General features: G+C 41.0%; 2 protein-coding genes across 15 annotated transcripts in view; both read left to right on the forward strand.

The window, feature by feature from the left end:
• The window catches only part of XRN1 (5'-3' exoribonuclease 1), a 35,837-nt gene extending 31,372 nt beyond the window's left edge, over window positions 1-4,465 (forward strand). For 6 of the 8 annotated variants that reach the window (XM_065072977.1, XM_065072975.1, XM_065072979.1 and 3 more), the window contains 2 exons: window positions 59-210; window positions 407-3,474. In XM_065072977.1, coding sequence (XP_064929049.1) covers window positions 59-210; window positions 407-697 — 443 coding nt within the window. In that variant the 3' untranslated portion in view covers window positions 698-3,474. Of the gene's footprint in view, window positions 1-58; window positions 211-406; window positions 3,475-4,297 lie in introns of those variants that run through there. The other 2 variants (XM_065072980.1, XM_065072981.1) reach the window with 2 other exon arrangements.
• GK5 (glycerol kinase 5) overlaps window positions 4,390-15,269 on the forward strand; it is a 31,277-nt gene continuing 20,397 nt past the window's right edge. For 2 of the 7 annotated variants that reach the window (XM_065073006.1, XM_065073005.1), the window contains exons 1-5: window positions 9,004-9,238; window positions 10,364-10,457; window positions 12,880-12,955; window positions 13,399-13,492; window positions 14,438-14,569. In XM_065073006.1, coding sequence (XP_064929078.1) covers window positions 9,107-9,238; window positions 10,364-10,457; window positions 12,880-12,955; window positions 13,399-13,492; window positions 14,438-14,569 — 528 coding nt within the window. In that variant the 5' untranslated portion in view covers window positions 9,004-9,106. Of the gene's footprint in view, window positions 4,466-5,363; window positions 5,440-5,767; window positions 5,860-6,790; window positions 7,023-8,066; window positions 8,225-8,968; window positions 9,239-10,363; window positions 10,458-12,879; window positions 12,956-13,398; window positions 13,493-14,437; window positions 14,570-15,269 lie in introns of those variants that run through there. The other 5 variants (XM_065073002.1, XM_021292149.2, XM_021292152.2 and 2 more) reach the window with 5 other exon arrangements.

Consider the following 15,269-nt stretch of genomic DNA (forward strand, 5'->3'; position numbering starts at 1 on the left):
TTGGAATTGGTATCTTCTTTTTGAGCTAAAAAGAGCTAAAAGTTACTTATTTTCACAGCTAATATAATGCCTCCATCATCTCACGTGTTTGGTCCAGTGTCCTGGGGAACTCCGGTGCCTAAACATTATTATCCTGGCGCTTATCCTGGAAATGTATCTCTTGGGGGAGCTATACCAGTCGGTTCTCACAACCAGTTTATACCTCTGCAGGTAAGATTGGCAGGTTTGTCTTCATATTCTAGTTTTGTATAAAATGTGCCTATGGGATGAATGCAACACCCCCACTGTGAAGTGCTATTTAGTTTTAGAAAATTATTGTAAAAAATTGTATGCATGTTTTATAAAAGTGGAATATTTACAGGTTTTGAGAATGCATTCTGTTAAATAATATTTATTTAATTTAAAGGTAACTAAAAAAAGGGCTGCTAGCAAGAAAAACTTTGAGCTCAAGGAGTTTCAGAGTTCCCCTCAAGCTGCACCACTAAAGAATGAACAGCCAGTGTCTTCTGACCACATTCAGCGAGATAGTTCTTCAGCTCCTTTAAAATCTCCTCAAGCTGCTCAATCCACTGTTTCATTTCAAGACAATGTGGCTACTCCAAGCGTTCCTCATAACAAATCAACACCAAACACTTCCAGCAAGCGAAAGCCAAGAAAGCTGGCTGTCAATTTTGGCGCACCAAAATCTTCAGAATAAATATGGTAGCTAGGTGTATTTTATCTTTAACTCTTCCCCCACTGTTATGTTCTACCATTTAAAAAAATCAGAAAGCTCTATTAAAAAGACCAGCCACTTTAAGTATAATATAGAATGAAAAACATTTTATTTGCTATTATTTTCAGTTTGTTATGAAAACTATAAAAATTATGTTAAAATTAATTATTTTGACTTAAATCAGCAAAAGCCAGGAAATGCTGAGTTAAGGTTCCCATGCCATCCCTTGTGCCTAGGTTTCTTAAACAGTGGCTTACGGACTGTACCGGGTAAGCAGCAATAACAGTGGCAACCTTAATTCAGAATTGCTGTGCTTTTGGGGAGGGATATGGAGCGGTAATAAGTTGGGCATCTAACGTTGCTTAGTGTGACATTTTGTATTCCAGCTTATTTTTAAATAGTGTGATGAGACACTAAGGAAAAACTATTTAAGTGCAGCTTTTATATTGGCTCTCCAGGTCCTTCTGAGTTGAATCGGTGTGACTAAAACTTAACTACCGTGGAACTGCCAAATTAATTTTAACTAGGAACCGCTAGGTTTTATACCAGAGGACAAGAACTTTACAGCTTTCAAAATATAGATATTATTGTGTCTCTAGCCATAGAGTGGCAAAAAGTGGTTGCTGATGCAGAATCTGTTCCAGGAGATTAATTTATAGGATGTATTGAATGAAAAAAAAAATTGCAAAGTAGAGACCTCTTTGGTAAAGTACATTTAATTTTTTTAATCTAGCAGCATTATTAATTTCATTGTTTTCTGATGATAAAATAACATAGATATCTACTACAGATCTGCGTAGCCTCCTTAAATGCTAGTGATATGCTGATTTTTTTTTTCTAAGTTATAAAAGTGGCCAGAGTTTAAACACGTCCCTTTGTGTAATATGGCTGTCAGAGTTACGTTTATTTACTTGGAGTCCATTTCTCCTGCTAACAGTCTGCACCCTGAAACCTTCTCTATGGTAGGTTATTTTTTTGTTGCTAGTGTCTTTTAATATTTACTTTTTAGTTTTGTGATAGAAGTTCCATGTAGCAAAATTAAATTATCAGGAACTGTGATTGCTGCTTCCATAAGAATATGGAGACAAAAAGTTGACTTGTCGTTTTGGAGGCAGCTATGTTGTAAAGGAAGTAACTGCATCATTCTTGGTTCATATAGGAAAAAAAAAAGGCTCAAAGGTCCCTGTACTATTTTTAACCCACATGTACCATTTTTATTGACATGAATAAGAAATCTTCAGTCTACAAGAAAATTTGAAACCTCAATTGGTCCTGTTCACTGATGTTGACTAAATTTCTATTTCCTTCTTTATTCTAATTTGTTCTAGAAGAAATATTTTTCCTCCAAGGCCTGGAAAGCTTAGACATAAAGCATACTTCAGTGATGAATTTGGTTGTCTCCAAACAGGTTTCATGTTGGATCTGCAAGTCTGTAGCCTTTGCCTCCATTTCTTGGTGTAGTACCAAGTTTCACATAGTTACTATGTTATAGGATTTTTCTACATCGATTTTTCCAAAACAGTGGTTGCTTCAAACTCTATCTGAATGCTAACAGCAAGCCCTATAAAAAGGTCAGAGAAGTAAAAACAAGGTTGAGAAATTTTATTTCATTTTACTTAGTATCACGAACTTTGTAGAATAGTCTATATACAGTCTTAAAATACATTGGTTTTGTTCTCTTTAGAGCCATCTAGTCTCAAGAGGGTTTGAAGCCATATCCTGGGAAAGGAAAGTTGTGCATTTTGGTGGTTTATTGCTATAAGCAACATGAAACTGACACGATGCTGACAGGCAAATATTTTAGAAGTGTTTATGTGAAATTTAGTTATGAGACACAAATATTAGTCCCCTATATCCTATATGAATTATCTGATCATCAGAGAAAAGATCTGTTTAGAAATCCCTGTGATGGAGATGAGGCGATGTTAGATTCTTATATCACGTAATTCTGACGTATCTGGATAGCCAATTTATGCAGATTTTTTAGGAACAAAGTTGTGAAGGACACTATGCTCTTAACACCGTTAAACACAGCAGTTTTTATTATTAATTACTGCAGACTAAGACTTCCTCTCCCTCTTCAAGGAGAATTGCTATATTTAGTATATACAGCTGGTTAAACACTTTCTTCTGTAGCTACTGCATATTGTATTAGTCCCTGGTTTTTAATTTTAAATATTCTCTGCTACTGACTGCCTGGTGCCCAGTTAATTACAGTTTTACATGTCCCGGTAGATGTGACATCTGCATTGACCTATGCCATGCCCCCTATTATTTCAGTTTTATACTTCAACAAGATGATTGTGTTTAATTCATACAGATATAAATTTAAGCATTTGTTTTTCTCATAGATATAAAGTATTTTGTAAGCACTGGAGGTTTTTCATTAGATCTTATACAGAGCAGTATTTTACTAAAAATCCAAAAGGGAAGACTTTTATGTGTGCATTTTTGTAGTTTCTGATTTTTTTAAAATAACTTTCCATTGTTTATCTGCCAAGTGAAATGTTTAAAATTTGCATATGAATGGATACAGAATGTATTTTTTGTGCTGTTTAGTGTTAAGTGTGCATTTGCAGATTTTTAGCATGTAGTTGCACAAAGGAGTGTGCAAAGATATTTTAAAATATGAATATATGATACACTGAAGGAAAAACATTCATGAAAGTTAAACGCTATATAAAACTTTAATGCGATAGAATAATTTTATAAACTGTGTCTGTGTCTGCTTGGATTAAATACTGAAACAAGAAACGTTACTTATTTTCACTGTTTTATTACCACATACTACCTGGGAACTTCTGTACACTCCAAACCAAGATTTTAAGATATAAATTAAATCTCATTAAGCCAAATTTTTGTGATTCTCAGAAGCAGCGACTGCCCATCTCTGAGCTGTTTCTCGACAGCTTTCAACCACTCCTCAGTTACAGATACAAAGTTTGTGAAAAAGGCTGTTGGTCACCTTGCCATTAAAAGCATTTAAGTAGATATTGATCTTCCAAAATTTCTTTGGCTTCTGTCACCTTTTAGATATTTAAGGAGGAAAAAAACAAGCTATAGAACAGGCAGTAAGATTGCTTTCCAGCAAGTTCATTCCTAGTGGTTCTTAACAAGGTCCAAAACCAGCTGATGGCTGAAAAGCAGGAGGAGCTGTGAGTGCATGGAAATATTTGATGCCCTTTTTCTGCACCTGGAGCAAAACATTGTGCTGAGATTCTTGCCAGAGCAAGAATAGTTACCTCATTGGTAAGGAGGCTTCTGAGTGAAGCATAATGACAAACGGCACTAAAACCGGTGTAATGTGTCTGAATTTCTTTAAGAGACAAATGGCAAATTACACTTGGTGATTAGGTTTCCTCATTCCCTAAAACAAATTAAGAAAAGGAATTACTTCAAAATTAAGTGACCTCTGTTCAATTTAGTTTAGTTCATCTGAACTACTATATAGATGACCCCTGAGAGTGAGGAATTTCAAAGAAGGAATGGTTACTTACAGTAAGAGATCTCTTTATTCTTTTTATTTGAGATGTGACCTCCATATGTATTCCATAATCAGCCTTCCTTACTACTGAGAGACAGTTATGTTCTTCTCTTTCTGTCTCTGGAAAGGGGACACAGTGACACCAAGGGCATAAGGGCAATCTGAATACACACTCTTGGCCAAAAGAATCCAAATTCAGGTGCATGAGGATCCATGAATATTGAGATTGTAACTGATACATATTTTGAAGAATTGGATATCGTGAGGTAAGTAGCTGTTGTTTATTAACAAAACAATCTGTGGTTCCAACAACAGTTCCTTATTGCTGCCAATTTTTGATGGGGTATTTACTGTTATTTTTCTGTAATTTACAAATTTCCTGTTTCATTTCTGCTTTGAAAGACAATACAAGTAAAGAGAACAGTAGGAGTTGTGATGCCATCAAGTGCAAACAGTAAACCTGATTCCTGATATTTGAAAAGACAAGATAAAGTGTTTTTCATTGAAACTGAATTTTTCTGGTAAAACTTGGTCAGTAAGAGTTACTGCATCAGCAGTGCTTCATGAAAGTTGATAATCACCCTTAGTCCTGTTTTTTCTGTGATTGCAAGAAAGACAAAAGCTGGCAATCAAAAGCCAAAATGTAATTTCTGTGCAAGTAACAATAGCAATAAAAGTCTAAGTCATCAACTTTTGGCACATTGAGGGTATGGGGTGAAGCAAGAATGGCGATTCCAGTGCAAGTAAGTGATCTATTTCAGAGTAAGCGATGTATGTTTTAGATTTAGTACTAATTTGGGTTAGAATGTGACATTTACTATTAGCTCTTGATGTTTCTTTCTGTACATATTTCTTTGAACGAGCTGAAATGCTTTGTCAGTTATTGAAACCTAACCCAGCAGGGTAAGTGGAGAGTAGTGCAGGCTGCTGGAACCTCTGAGTTTACTGAGCCTGTACTGAGATAATTAGTTCTTTTTCTAGACTTTTCTGTGTTTAAATGTTTTCTGTTTCCTTCTTCTTGCCTTTTTTTTTTTTTAAGTCCTCAGATCTTATTGAAACAATAGTTTTTAAGTGCTTTATAATCCCTTTAGCCTCTAGTATATCCTTTTTCTTGTTCTTCTACTTAAGCTTCATTGATGACCATTTTCCTCTCTTTATTTCTAGATTTTTTTTTCCTGTGAATTTCCAGACTTTGAAATCAATGTTCTTTTAAAGAGCTGTTCAGCCCCGGATTTTGTAGGTACAAATGACTGCTCATCACATGTACACACACACATACATACACAGAAATGGGACTTAATCTCTTATTTCCTCAAAGTTGTTCATAGTTGTCTGTTATTTTTAGTCCACATCATAATTCCTTAAGAAACACCAGAGGATGATGGACATTATCTCATATATACACATTGCACATCTCCAGATACAGATACTACTTAGGATGGGTTAAAAGCATGGGCAACTAGACATTAACTGAATAAGTACACCAGTTTTCACTTCACTTGCTTTGGTAGATAACTTCTTGGCTTAAAACTTGATTGTCCTAAAGTCCTCCTCATTCTCTGTCAAAGGTTACTTCTGTCGCAGAGCTGGCAGAAAGGAAGGACCGCTCACGCCCCAGACACAGTGCAAAACCTCGTGGATGTGGGCACAGTTTTGATGGGTAATTTTCTGGGGAAAATGTTGGCTTAGCCAGTCTCTTATTGTTTGTTTCCACTGGATCATACCAAACTGTTTGTATTGCCACATTATGAACCATATCAAGGAATTAATTTGATTGAAGCTCTTTCGCCCATGTTATTTTTCAGCCTGATAGTTCTCTGGGGAGCCAAAGGAACAGCTGTGTTGCTATGACAGTTTGCCGTGTGAGGGTGGCATGATTTAGCAAGAGTGGAACTGCCTGAGAAACATCCCATCACTACCTAAAATCACCCACAAATCTGGCATGCTAGATTAACTGATGTCATTGTTTGTAGTTCTATCTGTTGACATCAAGGAGAGTGGTAAATTCTAGCAGGTATACAGGAGGAACTGCTGAGAATGGTCATATGGTAAATTATTGCAGCAAAATTTGCCAGAATTTTGGGTTGTCTGATAAGTTTCCAGGCAAGGCTTAATGAATGTTGTATGTGGGCTGTACCAACCAAATGGAGCAATACAAATTAGTGAGCTCTTATTTAAATGCAAACTTACTGAGCACCTTGAGGTCAATGCTTTCATAATGTTAAAAATTGTTAAAATTGTAGAGCCAAAAAATGAGTAAAACAGTAAATAAGAGTTTGATGAGGCAGTAGAAAGGTAGATGTATCTTGACAAAAGACAGCTAAGGAAGGGAAGTTAAAGAAAAAAAACATGCATTATAAGTTTTGGGTCTTGCTCTCCTAGATTCCAGTAGCTGGTATCCTGTTAGCACTGCAGTGCTGCAATGGCAGGTTTTGATTCATACTGGAAGCCTGGGCTGCACGAAGTGGCTCCTAGGGATCAACGGCACAACAGAAATGCACCTGAGAGTACCTCTATTTAAAAGAAAAAATAAGTTACCTATTCCAAATACAGTTTAATTAATAATTTGGAAATCTTAATGAATAATCTAGTCCTAGAAAATGCTGCAGTGATGGAGGACCTTCTTGTGCCTGATGTTCTGCTATTTGGTTGGTTTTATTTAGTAACTCTTTCGTTTGCTACAGCACTGGACAGGCCCCTGGGGTGCTTCCACTCCTTCATGTGATTTGGTAGTCCAGTAAAAGATAAGACCAGAGACCAAGTAAACGGAGGATTTCAGCAGAGAAGATGCAGAAGTACAGGACACAGTTGCTGCAGGAATTGGTATGTGACCCCAGGTGTGTGAATTCTCTGCCCTCTGAACAGGGGCACTGGCACCCGCTGCTCTTGCTGCGGCAGGAAGACTGCGGCGGTCAGTGAAAGTTACACAGGTTTGTAATCAGCACTGCAGTGCTGTGCCAGAGGAGGGTGTTGTGTGCGCTACGATGAACTTGGGGCTTTTACCCATGCTGTAATAAGATTTTTCTCTGAGGGTGACAGAGGTTCTGGACAGACAGAGTGCTTGTGTGGGGATGGTGTTATTTGTGACAAAATACCATAAGCTCATGCCAGATAAGTCATGTATGGACAAGCTATGCGTGTCTGAAAACCTGTTGCCTCCTTTATGGCATTGTTTTTATCACAATGCAAACAGAACAATAATATAAAATTTGTATTTCATACGCCTCTCATAAATTGAGCAATTGCAATACATGCTGTATACCTGCAAGTTGGTTCATGTTCTCTTTTTCTAATGTATATAGGTGTTCATGATGCATCTAAGTTCTTATTAGCATATTAAACGGAGTTTAAGATTTGAATGAAGAAATTGGCTTATGGTCACTTGCATGCCATGCAGTGCATCAGGGGTTATGTATTTGTTCCATTAAGAGCTTGTAAAACAAAAAAGTAACCAGCACCTTCATTTTCTTTTTGAACTTTTGCTTCATCTTGCAGTGAGATGGGCCCCACCTGTTTTGATTCTGTAAAAACATGAAGGGATGTCTAGATACATTTTCCCAATTTTACTTAAGGCTTCCTAGTTTTTGAGTGTTTGGGGAGAGGCTTTAGCCTTTTATACCAGTTACATACGTTGAATCTTATTTAGGGAGTTTTCTTCGGGAGTTCTAAATAATTACTGTTTACCAAAACTAACAGAATAATTCAATTAGTTTGAAGAAAAATAGCCTTAATGAGATATTAAGTACTTGGTACGTCTCTAGATGCATGTCAGGAGATTATAACTTGTCAAATTATAGTCAAAGAGAATATAGAAGTCAAAGAGACAATGACTTTTGAATGAGTTGCTCCTTAGGGAGGAGAGGTAAAGCAGCTCTTTCTTGCCTTTCTGTTTCATGTGCCTTTGGTTCCCAGTGTTCCCAGCCTTTGTCCCAGTGACCTCTACACCTGCCCAGGCGAGGTGGAAGCTGCTGCTCCTTATGTGGCTTTCGCTGTCTTTGGTGTTCCTGGTTTAAAGATCCAGTAACGTAAGAGCGTCATCACACATAATATCCTTTTGTTCATAGTGCAACTTTTTGTAAGAGAGCAAACAGAAGAGCAAAGGGAAAATATGTTCTATGTATGTTTTGCTTTTCTTGCTCTAATTAAATGAGTTAAAACTTACTAATTCTTCTAATTAAATTGGGGTTAAAACTAAATTGTACTGATACTAGTTTAGGGTTGAGCATTCTGAACTTTATTGCTTAACTGAGAATATTTCAGGTTGTTCCTGTTTTAAAACCACCACCCATCTAAGGACAGTACGGGAACATTTCCGTCACTAACTCTGTTCCAATAGTAATTTTAAATGTGGTTTCCTGTAATTACAGATAATTTACTCATGGCTGCTCGGTACCTCCAGTAGGTCAGTAGCTGTTTACCATGCAGCAGCTCCTAGCAGAGTTTCCCTCTGGTGCAGCTGCGGGGGTCAGGATTAGCACCCAGTGGTACTCGCTGAATTCTGCCTTTCAGAAACCTTGTAATATGTGCTGTTTTAATTAAAAGCCTTTCACGTGCGTTTGGTAAATTCATCTAGATCTTGCACAGACTAAATACGGGTTTGTGTTGGTGGTTTTGGTCTGTGTGTGGGATCCCGCTGCCAAGGGCCCGGCCCCCCCGGGAAGGTGCCGTGGCTGCCTTGACACCCGCCCCGCGCTGGTCTCCGCCGCAGGGCCGGGGCGGGCGGAGGTCGCGCTGAGTTCCGTCCTGGAGGCGGCGGGCGCCACCTGTCAGCCTGGCGGCACCGCGGTGGCGTGACCCGCCTCCCGCCCCGCGCTCATAGGCTGCCGGCCGCCCGCCCCGCGGCTGTTCTTGGGCGGGTGCGTCCCGGGCGCACTCCGCGCTCCCTGCGCGCCCGGCCGCGGCGGGCAATGCCGTGCGAGCAGCAGGAGAGCGGCGTCCCCCCCGCGCGGTACGTGGTGGGGGTGGACGTGGGCAGCACCGTGGTGAAATGCCACGTCTATGACCGCGCGGCCGCGGTCAGAGGCTCCAGCTGCAGGAAGGTGAGTCCGGGGCGGCGGGGCGGCGCCCTCACCAGACGAGCGGGCTGGACCGGGCCCTTCGCGGGCGAGGGCGGCCCCGGGCGGGATCGAGCGTGCCTACTCTCCCCCGAGCGACGGCGGCTTTGGCCTTCGGGTCTCCGGGTCCCTCATCCGTGGGCTCCCAGGAGGCGGCCGGTTGCCCAGGCGGGGCGCGGGTCGGGGCTCGGCGTGGGCAGCGCCCACAGGCGCTCACCCCGCTTGGCTTTTCCAGTGCACGGGCACTCCTGAGCCGGGTGGGGACGGGACGGCTTCCCGGGGGAAATGGAACCCCGGTCCGGCTGAGACCCCGGGGCCACCTCCATTGCGCTCCCCCCGGCACCTCTCAGCGTTTGCTCCGCCCACCTGTCCTTGTTCCTTTTGCTTTAGTCGCTTGTGCACGGATCCCTCTTCAAACAAAACAGCCTTTGTTGGTAGCGCCTGGCCGAGACTTGGGTAGGACTTGTGTTTACACACGTCCCATTGCGTAACAGTGCCGTGTGAGAAAGCGTGGGCTTTCAAACACGGATTTCAGGCTGCTTTTGGTTTACATAGCTCATAATTTTGGGATCAAAGACGATCTATAGAATTAACTTTTTTTTTTTTTTTTATTGTTAGCTGGTATAGTAAAAAAACTGCAGCAAGGGGAAGCTTAAGAAATGTGATTGATTTTCAGAGATGGAAGGGGCTGGTCAGTGGAGCTGACCCTCTCTCTCACTAGTAGCCCATCGTGGGGTGCGCCCAGGCCTGTGCTGCACTGCCGGCAGCTGCTCAGGGGCAGCGGCATCCGAGTTCAGCAGCAAAGCCAAAAGGCTCTCTGAGAAACCTCCTTTCCAGTTTGGAGCCCCCAAAGGGGTTTACAGGCTCCCCAGTCCCTGGGGCTTTGGGTTTCTGTATCACCTCTGGACTGAGGGAGTCTTCTAGAGGACACGCACCCATGTTCGACTGTGTTTCAAAAGTGACAAACACTATTGTTTCTCCTCTTGCAGTAGATTCAGGAAATTAAGAACAATAAAAAAATAAACCCAAATGTATTTACACAAACTTTGATAAGCGTGCTGGTTCCTGTGTACTAGGGATTATAACAGTGCTGTGTGTCTTTGTGAACAGGTGGAATCAATTTATCCTCGTCCTGGCTGGGTTGAATTAGATCCTGAAGTGCTATGGAGTCAGTTTGTTGGTGTAATAAAAGAGGCTGTACAAGGTAATGTGTTATAAAAGTTGGAGAAGCTTAATTCATTTTTTGTCAAAATTACTGTAGTTAATTAGATAATAAGGCTTGTTTTATCTATTTTTTTTTTTAAAGTACTGAAAATTCATCACTGAGCGCAGGTCTACAACATGCTTTAAGGCCTCCTGAGCCATTATGTAAATAGGACACTTCAATTACTTCTTTCAGTGGGGTCAGGTTAGGATTAGAGTAGAACTAGAAGCAAGGTGCTTGGTCAGTGTACGCATCAGTGACAGCCTTGTTCCAGTGTTCTGTGTATGTATCCTTCCCCAGTGCCTGTCTCCCTTCCTCCACATGCCTCTCTAGAAACAGAGAGTAGACTTGTTTGCTCTTGCAATGCCCCATTGTTCTACTGCCACTTGTGTGTGTATGTGATTGTAGGAGAGAATGGAAGCAGCATGCTGCATAGTTACACTTACTCAATTACAACCTGATACTCCTGCTTTCCCCATTCAAACTGCAGACAGTTCTTACCATCTGATTTCTGTTTTCTTCTTGGTTTGTATTTGTACTTTAGCCTAAAATTTCCTAGTATTCACTATGTGCACTAAACACAAACAACTCCCTGTTCTCCCAAACTTCCGATTCCCACCCAACCCACTTTTTTGGATGCTGATCTAACTATGTGCTTACTCTCTGCAACTCCCACATGTTTCCCATTGTGCCAGCTCTGGCATTCTGCTGTGCAGCATGGATCACCTTCTGTGCCACGCGGGTGCCTTGGGCCTGTCAGCTGCACCCCAGCTCATGTTGTCACTGTGCCTCAGCCTCCTTGTCACATGTGTGTGCGTCATACTCTTTCGTACAGTGCCTGAAGTTCCTTCTGCTCAACCCCTCTGGCAGTTTGGTCTCCAAGTGCTGTTCTGCCTCCAAGCTTGGATCAAGGCAAAGGTGCTCTGGTCTCTTCCTTTGGAAGGCAGCCTAGGGGACAGGGAAAGGAACCATTACCAGTTGTAAGCTGCAGCTGATTATTTTGGACTCTTGTTCTTGTTTTCTCAGCGGCCACAACTGTTCTGTCACAAGAATAGCAATGCCACCTCATCCCCTAAATACCTATCTAGCTTTCTCCACTCCCACTCTGTAGGGTGAATCAGGAAGCAAGAGTTTTCAGTTAGTTTTAAAATGGGAAGCTTTTCTTGTGGCCAAGCTGTGTGCACTGTTGGCAAGTCATTTTTTAAGTGGTTGTGTAATGTAAGTGAGCCCACACTGCTGTCAAAAGAAGCAGTTCCACCCTCCTTTCCGCAGGGTTGTTTCAAGTCCAGAGCAGTTTCCTGGGACAAATCACTGTGCAGTTGGTTGTTTATGCCAGCAGAGCTTCATGAATATTTGTGCCAGCACAAGGGAGGGTGTGGTAATGGGCAGGAATAGCTGTCTGGAAGCAGAAAGGAGGCATAGGAGCACTTCGGTTTACAGGGTTTGTGGAGCTAAAACATGGGATTCCATGCACAGGTGGATAAACTGATGTAGTTCAGTACTACCTCAGTAGAAGGCCCCAGCCTTCTCTCACTCTGAAACTAGTCCAGTCCTTCCAGGAGACAGCTTAGCTGAAGGTCGTCCGTGTTTTCTGTTTTGCTTTTCTCTATAATGGAAGTTAGCTCTGCTCACATAGACGTTTAGAGAGCATGATGGTTGATGCAGCAAAAGTGGTGGGAGCATCTAGGTTGTGGAGATGGGGAGGAGTAACACGTGCCACTAATGAGCTGGGGTAGCACTGGCATGGTCTTGCCTTCAGTTTACACCCAGCTGCTACTGAAAAAGAAGTATTGCTGTTGTCAAGCCACCTGCTCCCCAGTCCTCCTGTACGCTCCCGCTACCAGCAGCACTTGTGCGGGCAGCTGGCGCAGGTGGCTTTGCAAAAGCACAGATTTAATTTTCAGCTGATTGAGGGCCTCAATAGCACTGCCTGCACGCATGCGAGGACCAGGGTAAGAGAAGGTGCAGAAGCACATGTCAAGGTTGGCAGAACAAGGCGTGCCCTTTGTCTGTGAAACCCCTTTGGTGGCTGGCAGTTGTAGGCTGCAGAATATCCTTATGCAAATGAGTAACTTTGCACATGAAAGTTAACATAACAACATATGTGAGAAGAAGCTACTTAACCTGTGATTTGTTCAAATAGTGGGATTGAGAGCCCTTCAGAGTAACAGTACTTTGGACAAAACAGGTAGTCTATTAGTTAGGTGACATTTCTTAATGGATTTTTTTTTTTCCACATAATTTTGCTTCTGGAAGCGTGCATGGAGGTACTTGGGAAGCTAACTTAGTTGGCCAGTCTGTAGAGGTTTATATTCTCTTAAATTATTTTTTTAATATTCCATAGGTTTTACAGTTATATTGGAAAAGTTGTAGTTTTGTTTGTTTCTTCTTTGTTTTTGTGTATATGGTTTGTTTTTTTTAGTGGCGGGTCTTCACATGAGGCAAATTGCCGGTCTCGGCATCTCAACGCAGAGAGGAACTTTCATTACATGGCACAAGTATGTATTTTGTGTGTTGTTTAAAATGAATTTGTGTTCATGGACTGTATGGAAACAAGATGTAGAAAGAAATGTTGAACTCAGTGAAGTCACAACCTGAAAGCAACGAATGTCAGTCACTCCTGTTCTTTTGTGTTTGCACAGCCATACCTTATAGTAGTTCAGAATGGTTTATAAGTGATGTGTGTCATTCTTGTTTTGTTCTTAGTACTTTGAAAGAGATGAATATATACTTTTATTTTGTGATTCTGATGAGAAGCCTCACACCCAAAGTCTCCACATGCCTATTAGTAATTCCTCAAATCCACCCGGAGGACATGCACTTATTTTAGGAACAGACCTAGTGTTAAATGTCCTGACTGGAAATGGTGAATGATGTTGAATTTTAGGGGCAGTGTATGTTCTGTAGTTTTAAATGGGAATGTTCAAATATTGTTTTTCAGGAGGACAGGGAAACCTTTTCATAATTTCATAAGTTGGCAAGACTCAAGAAGTGCTGAACTTGTGAATTCCTGGAATAAGTCCCTTCTGCTGAAGGTAATACTGTGCTGAGCTAGATACTGCTTGGACATGGCATATTGGAACTTCTTCATTTTTATGAAGAGTAGCGCAATATATGAAATACTGTAAGTGTCCTGTTAACATGTTACTATGATGTACTGTGATCTAAAACATTTATCTGAGCAAGATCAACATGGAAGATAGTACCAGGAAAAATGTAGCACTGATGGCCTGAAGGTAATTAATTATGGGAAAAGATACCCCTCGGTCTAGCATGCATTTTTTTACTTTTTGGTCTCTTTGTTATATTAAAATGTTGCATGCTAACACTGCTACATCTTATTTTTTTGGACATAGGCAGTTTTTCATTGGTAGTGGGTTTTGCCTGTCTTTTTTAATGTACTCTTTGCTCAGATTATGTACAGATGGTACGCTTACGCTGCTCATACCTTGTGCTTCATACCTTTAGAAGAGAAAGGTTTGCTCTAAGAGGGAAAACAAGTTATTTTGCCTGTAAGTGGAAACTGCCTAGCACGCACCCAATAAGAAGTTAAATTCTTCGGTTTTCCACCGATATCTTTTGTGAATGAAAACTTGATTAATTATTACATTTTATTAACATGAGTAAGCCTGTTTACTGCAGGATAGCTTGCACTGTAATATCTGTAATGCAGTCAATCAGGTCAGGCATTGGGCTCGTGTAGGTGACTTGCCCTCGTAATGCCGAGCTCTCTCTCTCAATTTGCCAGCAGAAGTAAGGAAAACAGACTGACTTCGTGCAGTTGATCTTTCCTGTGGTATTTGTTGTGGGAAGGCTGCCTGGTGAAATCCTATGTAAAGAATCCCTAACAGAATTTTACCTTTCTGAATCTAATCTTCTGTCAGCAGCTCTCATCTGTATTGTCATCCTTTAAAGACAATTGATCAGAAACCTTTGAAGGGGGAGGTTAAAAATTAGGTAACTGTTTTTTTTTGAAACAGGTAGTCCATGTTATTTTTACAATACTTCATTTTTTGACTGGGAATGATCGATATTTGGCACCAAGTTTTCTTACTTTTTCAACACAACAAGCTTCTATGAAGTTGTCATGGGTCTTTAAAAACATATATGAGGTAAGTTGGAAAGGGAAAAACAATACCTTTCTTAAGCCATAATAACAGCTAGTGACTTAGTTTGGTTGTAACCTCTTCAGTTTTGTCTTGCTTGTTATTTTCCTCGGAAGAACCAGAATGAAAGACTTTTGTCCATGTTAATGTTCAAAGCCTGTGTACCTTGATATCTGCTCAGGTTTGTACAAATTTTTCCTCTGATTCTCAAAACATGTAGTAATAAGTTTTCTTCATGCATAAGAAACATAATCAAATCACCTCACTGCAGCGATGAGGAACGACATGCACACAGGCAGAGGTCGCGTTCAGGAGGGGGTGCTGAGCCAGGCCGAGGCTCTCTTTATTAATCATTCACAATTTATAGGTTTACAGATATGGGCCTGGACTAAGAGGTTAGACAGGATTTTTTCAGTTATTGTTATTCCATACACACCACACTCGTGTTGTGTCTGTTTCAATCACGTTCCCAGACCAGCCCCAACAACATTCACATGTCACATATACTTGGGGGCGGTTTTCCAGCCCGAGATACCATGAGCCTGGGCTGTCACTCCTTACGATTATGAAAAACATACTTCAGAACAACCTGTCCAAGGCCCTTCATGTTTTGACTAATTGCTGTGATTTAATTATGTTAGTGTTATTTCTTCTTTGACTATCCAGATGGTCGTGTTAGTATTGATCTTCCTTTATGATCCAGGTC

Source organism: Columba livia, chromosome 9, assembly GCF_036013475.1.
Source record: "Columba livia isolate bColLiv1 breed racing homer chromosome 9, bColLiv1.pat.W.v2, whole genome shotgun sequence".
NCBI lineage: Eukaryota > Metazoa > Chordata > Aves > Columbiformes > Columbidae > Columba > Columba livia.